This window comes from Hypanus sabinus, chromosome 6 (assembly GCF_030144855.1).
Source record: "Hypanus sabinus isolate sHypSab1 chromosome 6, sHypSab1.hap1, whole genome shotgun sequence".
NCBI lineage: Eukaryota > Metazoa > Chordata > Chondrichthyes > Myliobatiformes > Dasyatidae > Hypanus > Hypanus sabinus.
In genome coordinates, this window is record NC_082711.1 from 101,192,515 (window position 1) to 101,219,824 (window position 27,310).

At 40.0% G+C, this 27,310-nt stretch overlaps 1 protein-coding gene and 1 long non-coding RNA gene across 5 annotated transcripts in view; one reads left to right on the forward strand and one right to left on the reverse strand.

The window, feature by feature from the left end:
- The window catches only part of LOC132395721 (uncharacterized), a 51,067-nt gene extending 29,711 nt beyond the window's left edge, over positions 1-21,356 (forward strand). The window contains exons 2-3 of the long non-coding RNA XR_009512728.1: positions 13,995-14,134; positions 21,246-21,356. This is a non-coding gene — a long non-coding RNA (uncharacterized LOC132395721). The remainder of the gene's footprint in view (positions 1-13,994; positions 14,135-21,245) is intronic.
- The window catches only part of macc1 (MET transcriptional regulator MACC1), a 46,919-nt gene that overhangs the window by 12,212 nt on the left and 7,397 nt on the right, over positions 1-27,310 (reverse strand). Inside the window, exons 2-4 of one of the 4 annotated variants that reach the window (XM_059972672.1) lie at positions 5,464-5,523; positions 464-581; positions 24-137 (exon numbers count right to left, since the gene is read on the reverse strand). In XM_059972672.1, coding sequence (XP_059828655.1) covers positions 24-126 — 103 coding nt within the window. In that variant the 5' untranslated portion in view covers positions 127-137; positions 464-581; positions 5,464-5,523. Of the gene's footprint in view, positions 1-23; positions 138-463; positions 582-1,870; positions 4,405-5,463; positions 5,527-27,310 lie in introns of those variants that run through there. The other 3 variants (XM_059972671.1, XM_059972673.1, XM_059972670.1) reach the window with 3 other exon arrangements.

Genomic DNA, 27,310 nt, shown 5'->3' on the forward strand with positions numbered 1-27,310 from the left:
ATATAGTGTAATTATTTCAGTACCTTTTACAAATAAGTGAGTAGTTGATTGGTTCTCATCCAGGTCAATTAGCGTTCCTTCAGACTTACTGCGAGTATGTCTAGGAGAATGTGTTCTGACAGCCATTTTGATTGGTTCTGTTAACAAAGGGTAAACTAATAAGCAATTTTATTGCAACAGAAAAAAATAGATATTTAGCCAAATTATATTCCTGAAAATATTTAGCAGAATAATCTACTTTTAATATAACAAATTTGCCATTAAGTTACTTTTTTATGAAAACAGTCAAAAATTTCAAACCATACAACTAGAGATCAATTAAACTGACGCACATGATGATTCACACAATATTTACCATTAACGTATCTGTTAAGTACATGAGCAAACAGCTGGAACAAAATGGCATAACTTCTGATTTGTGCATGTACCAGTATTTATACCAGAGATTAAAACATGACCTCACCAAATCTACCAGCAGTGCAGCAAGTCAAGATAGTTGTGAATGAACGACTAGGCACGGAAACAGGGCAGCTAACAATCTTCTGGCTTTCCCACTCATTATAGTCTTGGACTTAAGTTACCTGTAGAGCAGATTCAAGATCTGTTTGATTATTTTATGTATGGTATTTTATTAAATATTTTAAGAAAAGTACACAACACATCTAAATGGAAAAACCCTGCTTTTCAATAAACTAAAAGCAAACTTTTCAAAACATTAAATAAACACTTTAGGCTGTATACAATATACTCCACATTTATTCATTCCTCATGAAAATGACTATAACCTCTTCCCACCCTGTCACTCGTAAAAATACTATTCCTGTCTCCACCACACCCATTCTCAGAATGAGGCTTTTGATTTTAGAGATGTCCTTCTCACCCTCCCCCAAAGAATACAGTATTCCCTCATTGAAGATGCCCTCGCCTCCATTCACCACACATCTGCCCTTAACCCAAACTTATAACAGAGATAGGGTTTCCCTTGTCTTTACCTACCACCCCACAAATCCACGTGTGGTCCAACAATGGTTTTATAAAATTCCAACATTACCTCATGGGTCCTGAACCCAATCAAGTTGATAAACTTGAGTACTGAAGACTAACACACCATACACCTTCACAACCCTTTCACCTTCCATGGCAATTTTGAGGGATCAGTGGATGCGGCTTCCAAGATTTTACCATTCTACTTTGTCATCCAAGTAATTTATAAAATCACAAACTGCAAAGGTCGCAGAACAAATCTCTGCAGAACACCACTGATCAGGAAAAACATGCTCCACGTACAACTACCCTCTACTTTCCATTGTTGCTTTTACCCATAAGACTGACGTACGAAAGAGGAAATTGCTGGGGCTTTGAGAGACAATGTAGCGGTGTGCTACACACAGTGCTGAAATAACGACACACAGTCGGTAAGTCATTTCGAGACTAGTTTATTCAAACTTCGCGGCGCTGGCATTTAATCCCTAGCGCCCGCCCTCTCTGGGTGGAAATGACGTCAGGGGTGTATTACCAAAGTCTCCCCCCCCGCGCGCTGGCTATTTGTGAGCCAGTTCGCCTGCACTGAAAGTGGGTCGCCACATAACCCACCCCCCCCCCACAGAACCGGCGATACACCCCCCAATGTCCACAGTCTGGATCAGCCTCTGTTTGGGAGGTCTGCCTCTGCGCCGTGGTGTCTGAACCTCAACCGGCTGCGCCAAGTCCACATGGGCTGGTTTGAGTCGGTCCACCGTGAAAACCTCCTCTTTCCCTCCAATGTCTAGAACGTATGTGGACCCATTGTTGTCGATCAACCTGAATGGTCCCTTGTACGGCCGCTGTAGCGGTGCCCAGTGTCCACCCCTTCGTACAAACACAAACTTACAGTTCTGCAGGTCTTTGGGTACATGGGTCAGTGTCCGTCCATGCTGTGAAGTCGGTACGGGGGCCAGGTTGCCGAGCCTCTCGCGTAGTCTGTCCAGTACTGCTGCGGGTTCTTCCTCTTGCCCCCTTGGGGCTGGTATGAACTCTCCTGGAATGGCCAGGGGTGCGCCGTACACCAACTCGGCCGACGAGGCATGCAGATCCTCTTTGGGCACTGTACGAATTCCAAGCAGGACCCAGGGAAGTTCGTCCACCCAGTTAGGTCCTCTCAGGCAGGCCATGAGAGCCGACTTCAAGTGATGGTGGAAGACTGTGGGTGGTAGGCAGTTGTGTGGTGCAGCTGCATTCCCAACAGGCTGGTCACAGCCAACCACAGGCTGGAGGTGAACTGGGCACCTTTGTCTGAGGTAATGTGGGCCGGTATCCCAAAGCGTGCTACCCAGGTTGCAATCAGTGCTCGGGTGCAGGAATTGGCAGTTGTGTCGGTGACCGGGACCGCCTCTGGCCACCTCATAAACCGGTCTACCATAGTTAGGAGGTACTGGGGCCCACGATATCCACATGAATGTGGTCGAACCTCTGGTGGGTGGGTTCGAACTGCTGCGGTGGGGCTTTACTGTGCCGCTGCACCTTGGCTGTTTGGCACTGCGCGCACGTTCTGGCCCATTCACTGACCTGCTTGCGAAGTCCGTGCCACGTAAACTTGTTGGAGACCAGCCGGACGGTTGTCCTGATAGATGGGTGCGCCAAACTGTGTATGGAATCGAAAACTCGCCGCCTCCAGGCTGCTGGGACGATGGGGCCAGTAGCCACGTCGCACAGGAGGGTCCTCTCATCTGGGCCTACGAGAAAGTCCTACAGCTGCAAACCCGAGACTGCGGTCCTGTAGCTGGGCATCTCGTCGCCTGCTTGCTGCACCTCCGCCAGTGCTGCATAGTCCACCCCCAGGGACAGGGCCTGGACAGTGCGTCCGCCACAACGTTGTCCTTTCCCGCGACATGCTGGATGTCCATCGTGTACTCAGAGTTATAGGACAGATGTTGCTGCTGGCGAGCCGACCGGGGATCGGACACCTTCGTGAACCCGAAGGTCAATGGTTTGTGGTCCGTGAACGTGGTGAACGGCCTGCCTTCTAAGAAGTACCTGAAATGCCGGATTGCCAGATACAGTGCCAACAGCTCCTGGTCGAAAGCACTTTACTTGAGTTCAGGTGGTCGTAGGTGCTTGCTGAAGAACGCCAAGGATTGCCAGCGCCCCTCGATGAGTTGCTCCAGCACCCCACCGACTGCTGTGTCGGATGCGTCCACCGTGAGGGTGGTTGGAACGTCTGTTCTGGGGTGCACCAGCATCGCGGCGTTTGCCACGGCTTCCTTGGCTTTAACGAAAGCGGCCGCGGCCTCCTCGTCCCAAGTAATGTCCTTGCCTTTACCCGACATCAGGGTGTACTTGGACACATGATAAAATAACAGTCATAATTATCTTAAGGGGAACTCTTGCCCGACATATCTATTGGAATTCCTTGAAGAAACAACAGACAGGATAGACAAAATAGAGTCAGTGGGTGCTGTTTGCTCAGATTTTCAGATGACCTTTGACAAGGTGCAGAACAGGAGGCTGACAAACAAGGTAAGAGCCACTGCTATTACAGGAAAGATACGAGCATGAATAGAACATTGGCTGGCTGGTAGGAAGCAAAAAGAGTGGGAATTAAGGGAGACTTTTCTTCTTGGCTGTCAGTGACTAGTGGTGTTCGGTAGGAGTTGATGTTGGGACCGCTGCTTTTCATGTTATAGGTCAATGATTTAGATGACAAAATTAATTGCTTTATGGCCAATTCACAGACAGGACAAAATTAGTGGAAAGTCAGGTGGTGTTGAGAAGTAGGGAGTCTCAAGAAGGACAGTTTTGGGTTGTTTATCAAAGAAAGATTATGCTAGCATTGGACAGAATTCAGAGGAAGTTCATGAGAATGATTCCATAAATTAAAGGGTTAACGAATGAGGAGTGTTTGATGGCTCAAGGGCTGTACTCACTGGAGTTTAGAGGAATGGTGGGGGGGGGGGGCGGAGTGGAGAATGTGATTGAATCCTATTGAATATGAGAAATTTCTTTAATCAGAAGGTGATGAATCTATGGAATTCATTACCACAAACAGCTGTGGAGGCCAGGTTATTACATATATTTAAAGTGGGGTCTGAAAGGCTCTTGACTGGTAAGGGCAGCAAATGTTATGAGGAGAAGGCAGGAGAATGGAGTGAAGGGGAATTAAATAAAAACAAAGATGGAATAGTGGAGCAGATTCAATGGGTCTCCCTCTGCTCCTATGATTTATGGCTTGTTCTTGCTGCCCATCATATACAACAGAACAACCTTAACGATCTTAAAGACTTCAGAAAATTGAGCAGTGGCGAACAATGAAGCAAATATCTCCAAAGGCCTGCACTTTCTTCTTTACCCTCCCACAAAGTCTAAGAATGCACTCAGTCAGGCCTCGAAGATTATGCACCTTAATTTACTGTAACACTGCCAAAATCTCCTCCCTTGTAATATGAATGCCCTCCAAAGCACTGAGGAGAAACATTCCTTAAATACCAGGGCTTCCTCTATGAAATATAAAGTCCAGGTTAATCATTGTGGCAGAGATTTGATGGCTTGTATAGACTTGAATAGTATTAAAAAAACATGTGGAAACACATACTGATGTCCATTATACCAAGTATCAACAAATAATACTTGCATATCTTGTGTTCAGAAAAAAAAGCCATACTGGTAATCTCTTAATTTGCTTCTCTTCATCAATCTGTTGTGTAGTTTGTTTCTTGTTTTTTGGTGCAAGCATTGAAGCCACTTGATTTCACCTTTAAGCTTCAATAAGTGTGACTAATGGGAAAAATAGGGGCTGCGCGCGTGATGTTGAAATAAATTCATGGAAAGACTTGCAACATCATTCAGATATTTGTGGCTTTTTGCAATTGACTTCCCTCACTGCAATTACCTTTCATGCTTGGGTCAGTCAGGTCACAATAATGTATATAAAGTAATAAGAGGAACAGAATCAAGTAAATGGCACAAGGACTACAAGAGCCCTAGATTCAAGAAAGGTGGAAGCTTAGAGAAATGAAATATAATTAATTTGATAGATCACTAAATTAAGATGCCTTCCAAGCAAATCCTGAACTCTGTTTTGTGTCTCTCCCTGAGCTGTACTCTGAGATTCCCTTTCAAAACCTGCCCTCATCATTTCTTTGCTAAAATCCTTTGGTTAATCACCTCTGAAGCCTTTTTTCCAGTGTCCTTCAGTATGATTTTGTATCTTCCCATCACTCTACTCCTTCATAGCCAGTACTCTATCTTGTCATTTCCAATAACAATTTCAAAACACTCCTAACTTATTCCAATACTTCTCCCTACATCCATCAAAAAACTACACTTTCACAATATTATTTTTTTATCCTTTGGTCACAAATTGAGAATCAACATCAGATTTATTATCACTGACATATGTCATGAAGTTTGTTTTATGGTAGCAGTAATGTGCAAGACAAAAACTACTTAACATTTACGCAACTGTTGACGTGTATAATATTTCCTCACCTACACCTCTCCCAAGTAAACTGCACACACTCGATTCTTCTTTAAGCATGGTCTGCTTTTCTCCTCGAAGAATGGAAATATTAGAATTTAGATTTTGCCATCAAGCACCACATATTTAAAAATACTCCTGTTGTACTGGCATCATATTGTGAATACACTGTGATCTTCTTCAGTTCCATATCACTGTAACCAAAGCCACTTATAGTCTTCTGCCTCAGACCCTCAAGGCTGTGTTTCCAGAACTTTGCTTCAGTGCTTCTATTTAATTCAAAGATGACATGGTTCAGAACATTCATTTCCAACCATAGTGAGTGAGGTTCTGCTTCAGCTGAAAAGGCTAAAAGTTAATAAATATCCACGGCCAGCCAACATATATCCAAGGTTCCTCAAAGAGCTCTCTGATTATATATACAAACTCATAACTTGTATTTTTCAGAAGTCAGTGAAAACTGGTGCAATCTCCAAGGACTGGAAATGGGCTAGCATTTTCCCAGTATACAAGGGTGGCCACACTGACTCTAGTGGACTAGTAAGCTTAATGTGTATTGTAGGTAAGATAATGGAAACATTAATAATGAGGTGGAAAAGCAATTGATAAGAACAGACATGTTAGTAGAAAGCCAGTATGGGATCAGAAAGGGAAAATCATGTTTTACTAATGTTCTGGAATTCCATGAGGTAACTAAAATTCATGAAAACAATAACCATATAACAATTACAGCACAGAAACAGGCTATCTCGGCCCTTCTAGTCTGTGCCGAATGCTTACTCTCACCTTCACCTGCACTCAGCCCATAATCCTCTCTTCCTTTCCTGTCCATATACCTATCCAATTTTACTTTAAATAACAATATCGAACCTGCCTCTACCAATTCTACTGGAAGCTCTTTCCACACAGCTACCACTCTGAGTAAAGAAATTCCTCCTTGTGATACCCCTAAACTTCTGCCCCCTAACTCTCAACTCATGTCCTTTTGTTTGAATCTCCTCTACTCTCAATGGAAAAAGCCTATCCACATCAACTCTATCTATACCCCTCATAATTTTAAGTATCTCTATCAAGTCCCCCTTCAACCTTCTACGCTCCAAAGAATAAAGAACTAACTTGTTCAGCCTTTCTCTGTAACTTAGGTGCTGAAACCCAGGTAACATTCTAGTAAATCTCCTTCATACTCTATTTTGTGGATATCTTTCCTATAATTCAGTGATCAGAACTGTACACAATACTGCAAATTTGGCCTCACCAATGCCTTGTACAATTTTAACATTACATCCCAACTCCTATACTCAATGCTCTGATTTATAAAGGCCAACATACCAAAAGCTTTCTTCACCACCTTATCTACATGAGATTCCACCTTCAGGGAACTATGCACCATTATTCCTAGATCACTCTGTTCTACTGCATTCTTCAATGCCCTACAATAGAGATTGATACCATCTACTTGGGCTTTCAGAAGGCTTTGACAAGGTACCTTACAAGAGCTTAATAATCAAATTACAGGAGATAGGGATTCAACGTAAGGAGTACAAATGGGTGGAGAATCAGCTTAAAAACAGAAAACCAGTTATGGTGAGAGGATCATTTTCACAACTAGAAGATGTGAAAAGTGGGGCTCCGCAGTTCTAGGGCTGCTGCTGTTTTTAATCTGCATTATTTATTTGGATAAGCTCATAACAAATAAATTAGTAAAGGTTGCAGATGATGCAAAATTGGGGGAATGGGCTGATAACATTCAGGCAGCAGAAACTATACAGTTAGATCTAAACAAAATCCAGATGCGGGCAGATAAATGGCAGATGAAATTTAAAGTAAGTAAATGTAAAGTATTACATATGGGAAATAGAAATATAGATATAAATATACAATTGGAAGTCTTGAGTTGGAAAGTGCACTGTATGAGAAAGATTTGGGTATCGTGGCAGACTCATCACTATCAACATTTAGACAATGCACACTAATGATTAGGAAGACCAAAAGAATTCTGGACCATGTAATGCACTCACTAGAGTTCAAGTTTACAGACATTGGCCTTAAGCTGAATAATGTAATTATGAGGACGCACCTTGATACTGCATCCAGTTTTGGTCTCCATATTTTGTGAGGGATGTAAAGACACTGGAGAGAGTTCAGAGAAGGACTAGAGTCATTCCAGGTCTACAAAGTATAAGCCATGCAGAAAGGTTAAAAGAATTTAACATTTTTAGCCCAAGCAGACATAAAATGAGAGGCGACATGGTAGAAGTGTTCAAAATCATTAGGGGTACAAGTAAGGAGGATGCCAGCAGCTACTTCAAAATTAATCCATCAACAAGGTCTTGGGGCCAGAGCTGGAGACTGGTTAAAGGGAGATTACACAGAAAGTTGTGGACACGTGGAACAAACTACCTAGTAGTGTTGTTGAGAATAGTACCTTAAAGACTTCCAAATCTAAACTTGATTGTTATTTCAACACACTATGTGAACAGGAATTTGGCAAGCTCTGTTGGGCCAAAGGGCGTGTTCATGTCAAAAATTTTCTAATGTTCTGATACTGGGAACCCAACAGTCCTTCCAAGTAAAGCACTGGTTCACTTGATCTTTTGCCTTGCTTTTGAACGATGCTGCTTCAACACAATCCCATGGTAACCTTTGTCCATAGTTGGTAGCCTCAGGACTCAATTCCAGCATTCTGATTTCCCCTATCCTTTTAAACTCAACATTTGACTGATCTCTAGCACTCTATCTAGCTGCAACTTTTCTGGTCTAACCACTGTAATTTTTGCTTCACACACCACCTTCCTCACATATACTTCCTGCCATTTAAAAACATTAAGTTCCTCAATCAATACACGCACATCTCAAGGATGCATAGTTGGCCCACTACTCAACTCTCTATTCTCATGGCTGTGCGGCTAGGCATAGCTCAAATACCATCTATAAATTCGGCAATGACACAACCGTGGTTGGCCGAATCTCAGATGGTAATGTGGAAGTGTATAGGAGTGACATAGATCGGCTGTATGGGTAGCGTTGCTGTAAATAGCCTTGCACTCGATGCCAGCAAGATCAAAAGTCTGATTGTGAGCTTCAGGAAGAAAAAGTCATGAAAACACACACCTATCCTCATTGAGGAGTCATTAGTGAAAAGGGTGATCAGCTTTAAGTTCCTTGGTGTCAATATCTGAGAGGATCAATCCTGGACCAAGCATAATGATGCAATACTGAAGGCATGTTAGTGGCTATACTTCATTCAGTGTTTGAGGAGATTTGGTATGTCAAAGGCTCCAGCAAATTTCTACAGACGTACCACGGAGAGCATTCCAACAAAATTACATCACCACCAGGTATGGTGGCTTCCACGCACAAAATTCAGAAGAGGCTGTAGAGCAGAGGTTCCCATCCTGGGGTCCACAGACCACTTCCTTAATGGTATTGGTCAAAGGCATAATAAAGGATGGAAAGCCCTGCTGTAGAGGGTTTTTAGGTCTCAGCCAGTTCCATAAAGGGCACAAGCCTCCTCACACCCAGGATATCTTCAAAGGGTAGTGCCTCAAGAAGTGGCAACCATCATTAAGGGCCCTCACCATCTGAGACATGTTCTCTTCATCTGACTACCAATAGGGAGGAGTTACAGGAGCCTAAAGATGAACACTCAATGTTTCTGGTTCAGCTTACCCTCCCCCCCCCAACTCCCACCATTAGATTTCTGAACAGTCAATGAACTCATGAACACTACATCACTATTCCACTTCTGCACTGTATTATTTTTACTGTAACGTAGTAATTTTATATATTGCACTATACTACCTGCTGCAAAACAATAAATTTCACAACATAGATCGGTGGTGATAAACCTGATTCTGACTTTGCTCAATATGCTTTACCTCTTTATCCTTCCCTTACCTTCACCGACCACTTATCCCTTTCCTAGACATAAAACGCATTCCAAGTTCCATGCATGTAAGACATTGGAAGCCAGTGTGCTCTGACTAACTGGTCAATGTGCAGCACAATGCACAAAGATATAGCTGACAGCAATGTCTACTCATGTTGCTCATAAGCCTAAGGACCAGTCTGCACCTGTTCAATTCAACAGTTGAGTAATCAAACATTCATGCAATTTTAGTACAAAGGAATTTGAAACTGTTAAAGATTCACTTGGATGTTGAAGAAATGAGTTTTCTCACTGCAGTATAGGAGTGATCCTGGAGAAGGGTCTGCTAGATTGTTAAAATTATGTACAGTTGCACTTTACTTCTGCCGTGTTTATCTTGGACACTCCCGTTAGCCAGTTGAAAAAGAACAATGGTATGAAACTAGACTTTCTGCTTGTGGCGTTATGGCTTATTTTTGAATAATAAGCCAAAAATTGTAATGCTCAGATTCGTTCAGCTCACCAGAAATCCTTACAGTTGATACATTCTCATTAAATTGAAGAAAATTCAACTACGTTAAACACTCAAGCAAAATTTATGCTACCACTTTTCCATACTTTTAATCATATTCGTCCAATGATTTTTACCAGTACCAATTCACCATGAAATACTCAAATTAAAAAATACCATGACTAATATTTTTACTTTTATATATTGTCATTTCATAACCTCCAAACATTTTGCTCCATGCAGAGACTGATGGCTGGTTACAGAATGAAATTTTAAATCTAAATAATAGCTATGTAATTAGCAGAAATTTGGGGTAAACTAGTTAATTTTTTAAACTGGGGATAAGTCTGCAATAAAATTGCCACTGGCATAGTATGAAGATCACATTTTTAAAAAGTCTATGAATATCCCAAGATAAACAAAAATTTATTCAAATTTTACAGATGATAAGATTTTGCTACATTACCAGCCATAACTTTCTGTATGGCAAACCACAGACATCAGATTCTAACTTGCATAGCTGTCTTATAGATCGATTCTTTCCCCATCTATAAGTACATGTTCCTGAGAGGTGGGACTTGGACTGATCTGATGGCACCAAGTGTCCAGCATATACATGCACACAAGTCCTTGCCATAAAACATTCAATAATCTCTGGCAGATCGTTGAAGCCATGGCCTCATTCCTAGATACTCAAAAGTAGTGAACTGATAAACTTTTCTGATGTTGTGCCTGATATAAAGTAGCAGAGGTTCAGTACTCATAAAAAACAAACTACTGCAGCAAAAGGATTCTGTAGTGAAACTTCATACAGAATCTATGGAACACAGTCAGCACACCATTGAAAAGGCAGCAGCAATATTTACATTAAAATTCTGTTCTTGAGTGTAATTGTGCAGAGAAATAATTGCAGATGGCAGTAAATATCTTTATTTCCCAGTAAATTTTAGCTTTATAAGTACTGCGCTGACTGCTGGATATTTCAGAGAAACAGATGATCAGTTAATATTTCAAGTTGAAGACAAGTGGTCTTGATCCTGAAATTAACTACTGATTCTGTTTCCACAGGTGCTGCCTGACCTTCTGTTCCAAATGCATTCAAAATTTACATGGCATTATTTTGAACAAGATGGAGAACAGAGGAATCACACACTGCACATTCAAAGATCTTCAAAATTACCGGAGCAAGATGATAAAGAACTTCAAAAAGATACATATTTGATTTAAGTACAGGAAATTGAATAAAATAAAATAGTTATCCTGCTAAAATAAGTCAATCAGTCATTTGTTGCAGTGGGACCATTCCTTGCATCACAACTTGGGAAGGAAAAGTGATCTTGAAGAAGTTTACATCTGAGTAATTTTACATTTGATGAGGGAATCCATTATGGGTAGAAATTGAAGAATTGAGGTTGCTCTCTTTAAAACTCGAGGAGAGTGGCAGACGGCAGGGGATCTTGAGTGACTGTAGTAGTAGTAGTGAGGACTAGGCCTCAGGCCATGGTGTCGCCATGGTTACAGCTGCCCAGGACAGCCAGAGGCAGAGTTGGTGCATTCCACCGAAGTGTGGCATAGCCTTCACACTGAAGTCAAGGCTGTTCTCTGCGTTGGATCGTCAGGAGATAAGCTGTATTGTGATTGGCTGTAGACCAGGGCCTTGGGATTTCAATTTTGTTTATGTGTGATTGCATTTTACTGATATTGCGCTATATATACCTTGTGTTGCTACTGTGTTTTGCACCTTGGCCGTGGAGTGACACTCTGTCATCTGGCCATATTCATGGGTATGCATGGTTGAACGATAATTAAACTTGAAAATCATACAACACAAATTATGACTTTTGTTTTTGTCCCAGCAAAGAGGTAAGTGCACAATACAATTTAAAGAACAAGTATTTTGTTACATATTTCAAATGCCTCTACTCAAAAAATCTCATACATATTAGAACTGCTACAGTAATGTTTCAAAGCTTTAATATTCCGCATCATTTGTTTCTCTCCAAACCAAAATTTAGTTAAAGTACTAATACTACCAATGGAGGGAAAATGCTAATACTGCTTCAAATTATTTTGCCTGATTTCCAAAGTATGCATTACAAAATGTGCACCATGATTATGTTGGGAGCATCCACATTTGCTGTCTGCCACGTCGCCTCTGAACTAGTCCCATTTGTAACTGTCAAGATTCAAATTTATCACTTGTACTGTACATCAAAACATACAGTGAGCTGTTTTGTTTGCATTCAACACAACCCAAGGAGGTGTTGGCAGCATTCTGCAAGTGCCATCACACATTCTGGCACCAACATAGCAAGCCCTCAATTTTCAGCAAAACACCACACACAACTAAACAACAAAACAAGTCCTTGATCTCCCTCCTGCCCAGTGATGCACACAGAGACAGTCCTCCAACACCAGGACAGGCTGCCTCCAGCAGACTTGTAGTGATCGGCCCTCTGACTTCCCCAGTGGACCTGCAGACACAGGACTTTGGTCATCAACTGCCGGACTTGTGATCAACCTTCGTCTTCAATCTTAATGACCCCAGGACCCAAAACTCCAGACCTCAAACACCTGACTTGCCTACTTGTACACTTAGGTGGTTATGGCCCTTATGCCTTCTGCCTGAATGGACCACTTAGACCCACCAACCCGGGGGTCTCACTGACCAGCCCTCATCCTCACTTTTCTCTGTCCACAGCACTTGCCAGCCTGACATTCACCTTATGGATATCCTTTGCCCTGTGTCTACATTACTGGCTTTCTAATGTGGAGTACGAAGTGGTGGCCTAGACTCCAGCCGAACCTCTACCTTCCTCACCTCCCTGTTCCTAAACTTGAACCCAACTCTCCTCAATACCCCCAAAATCATCCCTACAAGCCAGCAAACAATTAAGTCTAAGCCATGACCTTGACAGAGTCTGCAGCTCAGCACCATCTTGTCCAAAACAATATTATTATACATTTGGAACACATGAAATTCTGCAGATGCTGGAAATATGAACACGAACACACACACATGTGCTGTGGAACTCAGCAAGCCAGGCAGCATCTATGGAGGGGAATAAACAGTCAACGTTTCAGGCCGAGTCTCTTCATCAGGACTGGAAAAGAAGGGGGAAGAATTCATTAACTTATATAATTTCAGATCTCCAGCATTGTTTGTATAATCAAATTGGTATTCAGTATTTTTTTTTTCAGTGGAAAAGCATTTCTAAAAACATGCTGCTGATTTTGTACATTCCATTTATATAACTCAGCATTTCAGGATTGAAATTAGAAGCTGTTGTTTGCCTACATAAAAGATAGTGGCATTCAGTATGTAGTTACATGGGCATGGATTTGGAGAACACATTGAAAAGTTAACAGCTGCGGGGGAGAGAAAAAGGGACAGATAAATCAGTCGACTAAATTTTGATGTAAAGAGTATTCAGTGAGAAGTACTCAAAATCTTGTTAAAGGACTAGATGTACCATGATTAATTTGATTCCCATATCTTTTGTCTGAATGAATCTATGACAATGACACATCTGCTGCACACAATTATAGGAATTTGAAAAATGTTGGTTTCTGAATAAAGAACAGCTAAATCAATATAGACTGTTTTTAAGCCTGTTGCTTCACTTTCTGCTTTATTTCCCAGACTTAACAAGCTATGTAATACATTCCACTTCATTTAAATCATTGAAACAGTCTACAGAAAGCTAGTTTTAATAACATGTAGAATTTACCTGAAAAGATAAATATACAATTTCTCATTGTTTCTAAAAACATTTGAGTCAAATCTCTGAAATAATCACTGAATTTATTCATGTAAAATTAACAGTTTCTTCAAGGCCACAATAGGATACATTGCTATATCAAGATTTTAGCCACAAAGCAACGATATAGACTTCTTACTCGTTTCAAAAAAAGTAATGTATGCAAGTCCAAAGAATGAATACAATAATTGTCTAAAAATACATTGTCTATATTGAAGAAGCACATAAACACTTAACTTCTTTCTCCAAGCACGGACAAGCAAATTCACTTGATCACTACTTACCTGACTGTGATAAGGCAATTAATTTCAGAAATTTTATTAAAATTGACAGCTAACTAAGACTGATCTCTGCAGATTTATGTAGGCAATGTCTGAGAATGCACTTTCCCTTTGTCTACAGCTACCTAATGTGGATCTCAGAAATAGAGGTGTATTGCGACTGAGTGAAACAACCCTGCAAGTGACAATCCAAAATCAGATTAAAGATCAGCCTGTTTCAATGAAACCATCATGTAACATATCCTTCTGACAATGTTACAGGTAACAAATTCTCAAATCTGAAATTGAATGTACAAAGATTAAAGCATCCAAGTCAATACTCTTCCCCTATTACAATCATACCAGGTTAGAGCTTTTAACAATGTTAACATCCCAGATCTCTTAAGGAAAGCTATACATAGTCAGCACGTTTAAAAATAAATGCAAGACCCAGGGGATTTTGTAAAATTTTGCAAATAATGCAACTCCTGCACATATATAGTCATACATTTTCCTAAACCTCAAAGACCTCTGATTTCCTTAGGAATTACATTAATGAGTTGCACTTGAATTTGAGTCATTGGTATGAAGCTTTCTAAATCCCTAAAATATGCCAATCACACAAAATGCGGAAAAATAGGGAGGATAGTAGTTGATCTCAAGGGGTTTACACCTGGCAGAATTAGCAAACACATAGCAGAAGATTAACAGAGACAATACAATGTTACATTTTGGTAAGAATGAGATAAAATATAGAGGAGGAAAAAGACAACATCTGGGATACTGATCTTTTTATTATAAATACAGTTATAAAACAGAACAAAAGCTCTGATGACCTTTCATGAGTGGTACCCAGGTTGCATAGTACGATAAAGGATAAGAGGAGGAAAAAAAACAGGAAAGTCAGAAAATGATGGGGGGAAATGGAAAACTCTGCTGGGAAGAAGATACAGTAGACATGGAGCTCATAAAGTGCTTTTGAGAAATTTTTTAATTCAAGGCAGTCTGGAGAAAAGCAAAGAGCAGGCTATACCAGATCATGTGCTGTGCATTGTTGACGAATGGCTTCATTGTGAAGGCTTTCTTGAGTGATTGAGCAAGGACTCCATTGGTCAGGGTCGACCATGGATGTTGCGTCTTAACTGTTTAGATACTCAAGCCTGGGCAGTACGATATGGAGAACAAGCTGTTGCCCATGTAGCAAGCTCCTCCTCTCCACTCTTCTGCTGAGTCCAAAAGAACAGCAGAGCCGATACAGTTTGGCACCAGCCGCATGGCAGGAGTTGGCAGTCAGTATTGAACACAACGTAGGATTGCCTTAGGGACTTCAGCTCCAGATTTTTCCCCAGAGTTTATCCTGGAAGCCTTCCCCATGAGTGGGTATAGCCGCAAGGCAGCGGAGATTTGAGATCAGAGCTTTCCTTCTTCCAGTTCAGCTGCCAACCACGGCTGACGAGCTCCATCAATCTGAAAATCTTTTTTAGATAGCAAGGATCTGATTGGAAAGGGGCAATCCAAGAGCAGTATTTTAAAAATAATAAAGGCATTCTCAGTAATGTGAATGCAGACCTCAATAAAGTGACCATTCCAATTAGGTTAAGGGATCAGTCGCTGTAAATGCACTGGAAAAACATTTAGAGTGGATCTTTCAGAATAGATTAAATTACATCAAAAAAGAAAAAATCCTATCATGACATTAATAACTATTAAAATACTTCCAATGTCTGCAACCCTGCAAGGTCATCACATTTCCAAGGTAAAATGAAAATTATTAATATAATACAATTATGCATATAATTGTGCCAAAGCAGGTGGCAAGTCATAAGATTGGAGTGAATACAAAAAACACAGCAGCAAATGATTATAAGATTAATAATAAAAATCGAATGATATAAAGCTACACAGAAATAGAAAAACAGATGGGAGTTTACGGACATTAAAAAATAAACAAAATGAATGGTGGTCATATATAAAGTGAATATGGATTGTTATGGAGAATAAGGAAATGGCAAATGAAGTATAGATACTTTGTATTCATTTTCACTACAGAGGATATACAATCTTAGAAATAAATATAATACAAGAATTGGAAGGAAGGATGAAGGAAAAGTTACAATCAAAGAGGAAGTGGTACTGAGAAAATTATTGAAGCTCTGAACTGAGAAGTTCCAAATTTTAATGCACATCGTCCAGGTGCCTTAACAGTAAAAGTGAATTAGTTGATTAGTTGTCTTTAATCTTCTAAAATTCCCTACAATTGCAGTAAGCTCCTTTTGATTGGAAAACAGCAAATTATAATAATTCAGAATGGGCAAGGGCAGAAAGCAGCAAACTACAGACCATTAGAATATCCACATAAGGAAAATTACTGAAGGCATTATATCTTGATTAATTCTTATAAGATGGTTTTAACAGAATGGAGCGAGAAAGGATTATTGCTCTTGCAGGAAAATAGAGAACGTAAGACAACTTGTTAGGCTGAGGCAGCACATGTCTTAAAAAGAGCTCAGGGCCTTTTGGGACTTTTTGGCAGCCTGGAATCATAATGATATATGAGTGGTGTGTTAGCAGAAGCCACTGTGGGAGTGGACAATATTAGAGTGGTCAGGCTTAGGCCCAACAGGCTTGGGCAAGAACAGGCAGAGGGTCTAAGTTTCTAATAAGCTTTTTTCACCTCCTTCTTTGTCTTTCAGTACATAGCTAGTGCAGTGAGAATAAGTCCATGGTTTGTGGCATGTTCTTTGAGTGAGATGTGGGAACTCAGAGAAACCTCCAGAGTTCATCTGCATGAAATGCATTGAGCTGCAGCTCCTTCGAGAATGCTAAGGAACTGGAGCTATAGCTCAATGATATTCAGTTCATACAGGAGAATAGACAGCAGCTACAGGAAGGTAGTCATCCCTAAGTTGTAGGAAGCAAGTACCTGGATGACTGTCAGCAAGGGGAAAAAGGTATACAGGTAACCAGTGCAGAGTACCTGTATCCAGAGATACTGGTCACGTGACAGATGCACTGCCACCTGGCTGGTCAGGGGACACACCACATGCCAATCAACATTTGGTCCCTCCCAACTAATCAATGCACACCTAAATTATTGGTCACCTAAATTGGATTATCTCACCCAGACCCATGCTATAAAAGGCGAGACTTGTCCCTGACTCGCTCTCTCTTATAGACCATCTCATTGAAGGTAAGTGCGTTGTTTTATGTTTGGGAAGGTTTATCGTTTGTCCTGGTAAGGGAGCTGCAGCTATCCAAGGTCAAGGGGGATTGCTGTTGTAGTGCTTTTCCCTTGTTCTTTGTTTGTGTAACCATACCCTGTCCCCACACCGCTTTCTGTGTATTGTAGTTGCTTGTGTTGACCCAACTTCCCCTTTAATAATAAATTCCTTATTATTAAAACTGTGTGTGTCCAGGCCTCTACTGCTGAGATTCAAAGAACCAGTAATTTCCATCACAACAGTACCTGTGGCCATTTCCCTGAATAAGTATGCCATTTAGATACAGATGGGGGGGAATGTATATGCTGGCACAAAGTTTGGCTCTGTGGCTCAGAACTGAAGGGGGAAGCGGAGTGCAACAGTGATAGGGGATTCTACAACCAGAGGAGCAGACAGTGTTTTTTGTGGATATGGAAGAGACAACTGGATGGCATGCTGCCTTTCAAATGTCAGGGCCAGGGATGTCTCAGATCAGGTCCACAGCACACTAAAGGTAGAGAGTGAGCTACTGAAAGTGATAGTACATAGGGGTACCACTGATATTGGTAGGGAAAAGGAGGAGGTCCTGAAGAGAGAACATAGGGTAGAATTAACTGAACTGCTCCCTGTGCCACACACCAGTGAGGGTAAGAATAGGATGATTGGGCAAATGAATGCTGGCTGGAGTTGATGCATGGGGCAGGGATTCAGATTTCTGGATCATTGTGATCTCTTTTGGGGAAGGTATGACCAATATACCTGTAGGCAGGTTTGCTAGAGCTGCAGGCGATGGGATAAACTAATTCGGCAGGTAGATGGAAACTGAAGTGATAGGACTGAGTATGGGCAGTTGGTGTACAAGCAGATGCACTAAGACTGCGGAAGGATAGGCAGACAACAGGGCAATACTCCAGCCAGTGGAATGAATTGAAGGTTAACACGGGTCAAATTTGAAAAGGCTGATGAATATATGATCAAAGGTATATTTAAATGCACACAGTATACAGAATAAGGTAGATGATTTTGAAGCACATTTAGACATTAATAAGACAAAAGTCTACCAAAAAAAAAGGTACTAGAATGGATGGAAAATTGACTGACAGACAGGAGGCAAAGGGGCCTTTTCTGGTTGGCTGCTAGTGACTAAAGGTGTTCCACAAGGGTCAGAGTTAGGACCCCTTCTTTTCACATTATATTTCAATGCCTTGGATGACGGATTTGATGGCTTTGTGGCCAAGTGTGCAGATGATTGGTGGAGGGGTAGGTAATGTTGAGGAAGCAGGGAGTCTGCAGAAGAACTGAAACAGATTGGGATAATGGGCAAAGTAGTGGCAGATGAAATATAGTGCAGGGGCGTGTACGGTGTTGCACTATGGTAGAAGAAAAAAAGGTGTATTCTTTTTTCTAAATGGGGATAAAATTCAGAAATCACAGGTGCAAATGGACTTGGGTACAGGATTCATGCAGGATTCCCTAAAATTAACTTGCAGGTTAAATTGGTGGTAAGGAAGGCAAATGCCATGTAAGCATTCATTTCTTGAAGACTAGAATCTAAAAGCAAGAATGTAATGCGGAGGCTTTATAAGACATTGGTGATCCTATTGAAACCTATCGAATACTGAAAGGCCTAAATAGAGTGGATGTGGAGAGAGGGTGTTTCCTATGATGGGAGAGTCTAGGATCATGGGGCACAGCCTCAGAATAGAGGGACCTTCATTTAAAACAGAGATGAGGAGAAATTTCTTTAGCCAGAGGATCTGTGGAATTCATTTCTACATATGTCTGTTGAGGCCAGGTCAATGGGTCAATTTAAGGTGGAGGCTGATAGGTTGTTGATCAGTCAAGGGCATGAAAGGGTCTGGGGAGAAGACAGGAGAAAGGTGTTGAATGGGATACTAACTCAGCCTCAAAGGGTCAAATGGCTTAATTCTGCTCACACATAAAGAGTCAACATCTCTGGTCAGCAACTCTTTGCCAGAATTGGAAAAAGTTAGAAATTAATTTCCAGTAAGAGAAGGTAGAGGAGGGGCATGTAGAACGAAAAGTGAATGTTTCTGGTGAGGCGAGTAGAAATTGCTTAAACGCAGAAGTTACCAACACCAAATTTCTTGGTCTATTAATGTTAAGGTTTTTGAACCTGCCTGGTTAGCCTAACAATCATGCTAAGAAAAATTGAGGCAGCATGATATAAATGCAGAAAATGAAAAATTGGAAACAATGGGAAAACAATTCAAAATAGGGAGCATCTGCATGAATCTACTGGAATTTAGAATGAGGAAAATGAGTGGAGTTTTTTCATTTAAATATTAAAGTTTGAGAAATCATGACAAGCTGAATGTGGAGAGGATGTTTACTCTTTAAACATGAACATTGCACCACAAGCCTTACAGCCCACGATATTATGCCAACATTTAAACTACTCTAATCTAACCCTTCCCTCCTACATAGCATGCAATTTTTCTATCATTCATGTGGGTATCTAAGAGTTTCTTAAATGTTCCTAATATAATTACCTCTACTACCACATTTGGTAGGAAGCTAGACCCACAAACCACTGTTAAAAACTGAACTCTGCCATTTCCCCTATACTTTTTTTGAATCACTTTAAAATTACGCATCCTTGCATTAACCACTTTCGCCCTGGAAGAAGTCTCTGGCTATCCACTTGATCTATGCCTCTTAGCTTGTACACCTCTATCAAGTCACTTCTCATCCTCCTTCACTCCAAAGGAAAGCCTTAGCTCACTCGACCTATCATAAGATATGCTGTCTAGTTCAGGCAGCATCCTGGTAAATCTCTTTACAGCTACTACATCTTTCCTATAATGAGGTGATCAAAACTGAACACAATTCCAAGTGCGATCTAACCAGGTCTTATAGGGCAGTAACGTTACTTTGCTGCTCTTGAACTCAATCCCCTGACTAATGAAAGCCATCACATTGTACGCCCTCTTAATAACACTAACAACTTCTGTGGTATCTTTGAGGGATCTATAGACGTGGAGCCCAAGATTCCACAGTTCCTTCACATCGTCAAAGATTCTGCAACTAGCCTTGTATTCTGCCTTCAAATTCATCCTTCCAAAATGAATCACTTCACACTTTTCTGGGTTGAATGGCAACTGCAACTTCTCAGCACAGCTATGCATCCCACTGCAATTTACAACAACCTTCCATACCATCAACAACTCCACCAACCTTTAAGTGTCATCCGGAAACATAGTCACCCTTCCACTTTCTCATTCAAATCATTTATAACAATCACAAAGAACAGGGGTGCCAGAACAGATGCCTATGAAACACCACTAGTCAAGAATTCAAATCTGGCTTGACCTGCTTCTCCAAATCCTCACAGGTCTACAATTCCCAGGCTTTTCTTGAAGAAAGAAATTAACACTGGACACACTCCAATCATCTGGTACAATGCCGGTGGTCAATGAGGAAGTAAAGATCATTGCCAAAAGTGCAGCAATCTCTTCCTTTGTTCTCGTTGTAACTTGGAGTATATCCTGTCTGGCCCCAGGGATTTTTCCAAAAGTCCCCGCACTTCCTCTTTCTTAATGTCAATGTGGTCTAACATATCAGCCTGCTTTATGCTGATCTCACAAACATCAAGGATCCCTTCACTGGTGAATTCTGAAGTATTCATCAAGGACCACCCCACTCCTCTGACTCCAGACACATGTTTCTTCCACTATTGCTGATCAGCCTTCCTCTTGTTCTTCAGGTACATATTTTAAAAGCCTTGGCATTTTCCTTATTTGTACTAGGCATGGCCTTCTCATGCCCCCTTCTTGCTCAAGACCCATTAGTCAGCTCCTTCCTGGCTACCTTGTAACTTTCCAGAGCCCTGCCTGATCCTCGCTTCCTAAAACTTAAGCAAGCTTCCTTCTTCCTCTTGACCAGATATTCAAGATCTCTTGTCAACCATGGTTCCTTAACCCTACCACCTTCTTCCTTCCACAATTGGACAAGCATATCCAGAACCCCATAAGCAATCTCCACATTTCTATAGTGCATTTCCCCAATTACATCCATTCCCTATTTATGCTCCCAAGTTCCTGCCTTATAGCATTATAATTCCTCCTCCTCCAATTAAGCATTTTCCATACCTCTGCTCCTTTCCCTCTCCAAGTCTGTGTTAAAGGACACTAATCCAACAGATCTGACACCTGACCTGGTTAATTTTGCAGCACCAGAACCAGTATGGCCTTGCCTCTAGTCGGCCTGTCTACATACCGTGTCAAGAAACCTACCTTCTCCTGGAAAATCTAGAACTTGGGAGTCACCACCTAAAAATAAAGGATCATGTGTTTATGACAGAAAAGGTGAATTTTCTTTTTTATACTCTTAAATCTCTGAGAGAATGAACCCTTCCTCAAAAGATAGAGGAATCAGGAGTTTTAGGATATTACAAAAGCAAAAGGTAGATAGTTGATTATTTGAAACTTTCCCCTGGATAAACAGGCATGTAGAGATGATGTGACAATCAGATTACTCATGATCTTAACTCAATTTTGTATGTTTGGACTTAAAATATTAGTTTAGCCACAAATGAATTCTGTTTTGCTTGCCAAAGCTCTGGATGGATGTGAAGGTCATATAAAAGGTGTAGAAGAGGCTTTTTAAAATTAATCCAGAGATGAGGAACTTGTCACAAACAAGAGAAGATCTGCAGATCTGGAAATCTGAACAACACATACAAAAAACTAGAGGAACAGCAGGCCAGGCAGCATCTATGACTCTCCTGGCCTGCTGAGTTCCTCCAGCCAGCACTTTGTGTGTATTGATGAAGAAATTGTACTTGTTTGGTGCAGAGAAGCTGGGCTTGTTTTTTCTTGGAACAAAGCTGGGTAAACAGGAATTGCTGATGCATGTGAAAACATGTAGGATCTATGAAGAGTAGAATCCATAAAGTTTAAAATAATGGGTGTCCAAGATGTGAAACGCATCATCAGGTGGAGCTTTGGAGGCAGATTCAATTGTGCTGTTCAAAAGGGAATGGGAAAGGTATTAGAACAGAAACATTTGCAGCACCACGAGGAGAGTTACATTGCTCCTGTCCAGAGCCAGTGAGGCTTTCATGTGTTAATTGGCTTTCTTTCATGCTGTAATGTTTGTTTAAAAAAATGATTGCTTCATTGGGTGGATGCACTTTAATAAAGCTAACCCTGCAAATTACAGGCAATAGGGGTTAACCCTAAAATTATCGCAGAAGCAGTCAAATAAAATAAGGCAAACCAACAATAGAAAGGAAAAGCAAATAGCCAATCACCGTTTGATTCAATTTAAAATTATCCACTGTTATTATTTAACAAAGGAGAGACTATCCAAAATAGTTCCTAACATAGACAATTACTGCGATCAGTGTAAAACTGAAGTAGAAACTTTGTCACAAATGTTCTGGTCAGGTCCTTCATTAAAATCTTTTTGTAAATCTTTATTTTCTACAATTTCTAAAGCTCTGAAAATTAATTTACAACCTAATACACTGACTGCTCTATTTGTAATAGTCCCGCATCATATTCAGTGTATTTCATCTTCAGATCAACATGTAATTGCATTCGTTATATTGTTGGCAAGAAGGGCTATTTTATTAAAATGGAAAGATGTCCCTACATTAATTCAATGGTTGTCTCAAGTAATGTTATGTCTTAGTTTGGAGAAAATTAGAAGCAGAACTTTTGATCCTCGTTTTGATTTTGAGTGAAGATGGAGCTCTTTTGGCAGATATTATCATTTAATTCGAATTATTTTATAGGGTTTCCTTCCAATTTTATCTTATATTAACATGAATTGGTGGTTGATTATTCTTTTTTTATATAGCTAGATGATGGTAAGTCGTATTGCTCCAGGAGTCGACTTCTAATGGTTTTTCTTCTTTTTTCCCCTTTCTCTTGTAGTTAGTGGGGTTTTTCCTTAGTAACTTGGTGTTCTCTTTTTTCCTTTTCTTTATTAAAAAATATTTTTTCATAATCATATATTACCCTTTTTTGATAAGATTTTTTTCTTCAGCTTTATTAATTGTATATATGTATGTATATATGTGTGTATATATATCAATTTGAAGTTCTGTATCATTTTAACTGTAGAAGATTATATATCAATTAAAAAGATCCTAAAAATGCAAATAGTCAATGAGTCAGACAATACCAGCAAATTTGAATATAATGCAAAATTAAATTGACTAATAAATCCAATTTGTTATCTGCAGTCCTGCGTACTTGAGGTTGGCTCCTGTATCTACCTCAAACAAAGATTTGTTGTCATGTACACATTCTGTCTAAATACGGTGACTGGTTTCCAGACAACTTTCGTCAAGTGGCTTCCTTCCAATAGAAACTAGTTTTTGTTTATACAGCTGCACCTTAAAATCACAACCACTGCCTTTGAACTAAACTTCACTCCAAGCAGTTGGTTAGTGAGTTTCATTTGTTTTTAGGCCTTTCAATGCTTTAATATGTTTATTAATACTTCTAAGTGCCCTTGGGACAAAATAGGATACACTAACTCTTGGAAGTACAAAAGAGAAGCAGTTAGCAGTGTCCACATTTTTGTTATCTAAGGAAGCATCTTATCCTTCACAGATAACAAGGACTCAGTGTATTAACCTTATTCACATTTCTCCTAGGCATCTGCCCAGACAGGGAAAATAGCTCTGGTTATCTGGTTTCATATCAAATTACAAAAAAAAACACCATATGCACCAGCAAGTTTAGACAATTCAAACAGCTGTCTGCTCATTCTATTTAACTTACCTGTGACTCTTAAAACCATTTACATCAGTTTAAAATACATGGCAGCTGCCCTACCCATTTGAGTCTCTCTGAACCTCCAGAACTCCTAAGTACTACTTGCCAACTGAAAGCATTTTCTGTTAACTCCAACTTAGTGATAAAACAACAATGGATTTTTGTAGAGCAAAATCCAGTAAGGAAATTTCTCAAAAAGGATGATGGTTATTTCAAACTTCCCAATATTAACATCTGAAGTAAATAAATTCCTGCTTAAATATCAAAAATGATATCCTAATCTGGAATTCTGGGGGGGAAATCTCAAAGGACCCCAAAAACTGACATCAAAGGACATGAAGGCACTGAAGTGAGCCCAGAGAAGAATGATAAAAGTGTAATTCCTGTGGTGAAAAACTACAGTTCCAGGGATAAATTGGACAGGCCGAACTATTTTCTCTGGAGAGGAGAAAGCTGACAAACGATCCGATGGAACAACTTGTGATCTAGTGAAATAATGAGGTTGAACCAACTGGAGAAGCTGAATACGAGGTAACATGGGACTAAAGGAAAGAGATAAGCCTGTTGTAAAGGAATACCTTTTTACCTCCCAATGTAATACTTTCTGATCTGCTGAAGGCAGAATGCAATGCAACCGTAAAGAGGGAATGGGATAAATACCTGGAGGAAAAAAGTGATAATGTTATGAAAAATACACCAGTGTGTGGAACTATAAATTTGCTCTTATAAAGACCCTGCGTGGGTATGAATGGTCTCTTGGGTTGTAACTATTAATTGAAGAAAGTGGAAGATCAGCAGAGGACAGATGAAAGAAAGCAACCACAAAAGCTGTAAATTGGAAATAAAAGCAGAAATTGCTGAGAATACTCAGCAAGTTAGGTGGCACCAGTTTTGATCAAAAGCCTTCGACTGGTTCACACTCCTTCAGCGTTGCTAGAATAACAGAACAGGAAAAACAGAAGCCTCAATGATAAAATTTCATTGAAATAGTTTGCTATAGACTTCAGCCCAGCAAACGACTGAATTACCTAATCTGTATTTTGGGAGAATAACCAAGTGGTATGAGGCAACCAATGACAAGATAACAAGTGTGGTTTCTGTGGTACGATTTTGTGAGTGACAGGAGAAAAAGGTGATTTGAGCAAAAGACTGAAAGGTTCCTTGTGGAGCTTGTGATAAACACTCCTACGTCACACAAGCTGTGCTGAAAGAACCAATTACCCTCTGAATTAGAATCAGGTTTATTATCACTGACATATGTCATGAAATTTGTTGTTTTGTAGTGGTAACTCAGACCATGGGGCTGCCAGTTAATGACAGATTTCTCTTTGCTTTCTATTTTAAAACAGACAAGACTCTGTCCTTCAATTGCAAAGTTTTAAGTCTTGCTCCTAACCAGATTGTTTTCAGGAATCAGTCATGACTGAATGGACAGCCTCATGCCCAACTAAATATTGGTTTAATCTCCCTTTTACAGATATGAACAAGCTGTTGTAGGACATTCCTATATAGTATAGGGCTCTCTGACGGTGGTGTCTGAAAAGAGGATGCTGTCCAAGTTGCATGCCATCTTGGACAATGACTCCCAGCCACTCCATAATGTGCTGGTTAGGCACAGGAGTACATTCAGCCAGAGACTCATTTCACCGAGATGCAACACTGAGTGTCATAGGAAGTCATTCCTTCCTTTGGCCATCAAACTTTATAACTCCTCCCTCAGAGTGTCAGACACACTGAGCCAATAGGCTGGTCCTGGACTTAATTCCACTTGGTATGATTTGCTTATTAATTTTAATTATTTATGATTTTATATTGGTTTTCTACACTATTCTTGGTTGGTGTGGCTATTACGAAACCCAATTTCCCTCGGGATCAATAAAGTATGTCTGTCTGTCTGTATTAAAGGAGTATGACATTGCCAGATGTGATTCCATTTGTTCAAGTTAAAATGTAGACATCATTTATCCTTAATCACCGTGCTGACAAACTGAAGAGATATCTGCAGCGCATAACCAATATTTTTGCCTTGTTCAATACCACATACACGTTACTTGTCATTGTGATGTTGATATTCTTTGACCTTTGATATGCATATATTTGATGCACAAATTTTACTTGAAACATCCTTTACCACACTGTACTCCAGATTATCAGGAACTCAATGCTGCAAAGGACATAAACCAAATGTACTGGAACTACTCATAACATTTGCAGCAATCTGCACTGTTATCATCAGGTAGGAGGAACTGTACAGAAGCCTGAAGGCACACACTCAGCAATTCAGGAACAGCTTCTTCCCCTCTGCCATCTGATTCCTAAATGGACATTGAACCTATGAACACTACCTCACTTTTTAAATATAAATTATTTCTGCTTTTGCATGACTTTTAATCTATTCAATATATGTATACTGATTTAACTCATTTATTTATTGTTATTATTCTATGTTATGTATTGCATTGAACTGTTGCTGGTGAGTTAACAAATTTTACAACACATGCCGGTGATAACAAGCCTGATTCAGATTTCTTCAATTACCACTGTTGTTCAACATGCCAAATATTTCCTGCAAATTCTTTACATTTCAGATTCCGTAGTATTTCCGTTTGCAGTACAGTATGTTGTTTGTTGTAGGATTTTGACTTTATTTATACAATGCAAGTTATGAATGCGAACACTGACTTTTACTACTAATTATTTCACCACTCTAATATTACGCTGGTTAAACTGTTTATTGCTACAACCAATCAGCGGGGGATGAATGGCCTGGAAGAACTCACAAATACCTTCAATGTTTATCATTTTGTCACTAGTCCAAGTATTTTTTTATGCTATTATTAGTCTTCCCTATCACTGTTGACAGTCCCAGAATTGTAACCATATACAGGTATCCCCGCTTTACGAACGTTCGATTTTATGCCACTTCGTTTTTACAAAAGACCTGCATTAGTAACCTGTTTTCGCATTACAGAGGGTTTTCACTTTTAAGAAAATTTTTCCCATATAAATTGATGACTCTTCGCTTTACGCCATTTCCGCTTAAAGGTTTCATAGGACTTTGTAAAGGGGAGGGGGAAGGAGACACCTGTATTGGTCAATTCAAGTTATACAATGCAAAATAGTTACCACTGTTGAGTTTTTAGGCTGTATTATCAATGTGATTATGGTAACAATACTTCAGAAATTACTGATCCAGTCCTGCTGCTCATCAGTACTGGTGAGCTAAACTTCCAATCCCAAATCATTCATGCAAGCTTTTAAGTGTCAAAATCCATTTTTTGACATTCAGACATATCTTAAAATAACTTAAGTACCCTATTTATTGATTGAAAAATATTTTAAAAGTTTGGCAAAAATACAAAGAATAAAGAACCCTGCCTTCAGCTTTGCTACATAGAGCGTCATTCTTGATTTCCACAGCAAGAAACTGGACTGATAAAATTGGAGGTATCTGTCCTTCATTAAGTTTCTGACTTGTGTATTTAACTCTGCATGTGTCAAATCCT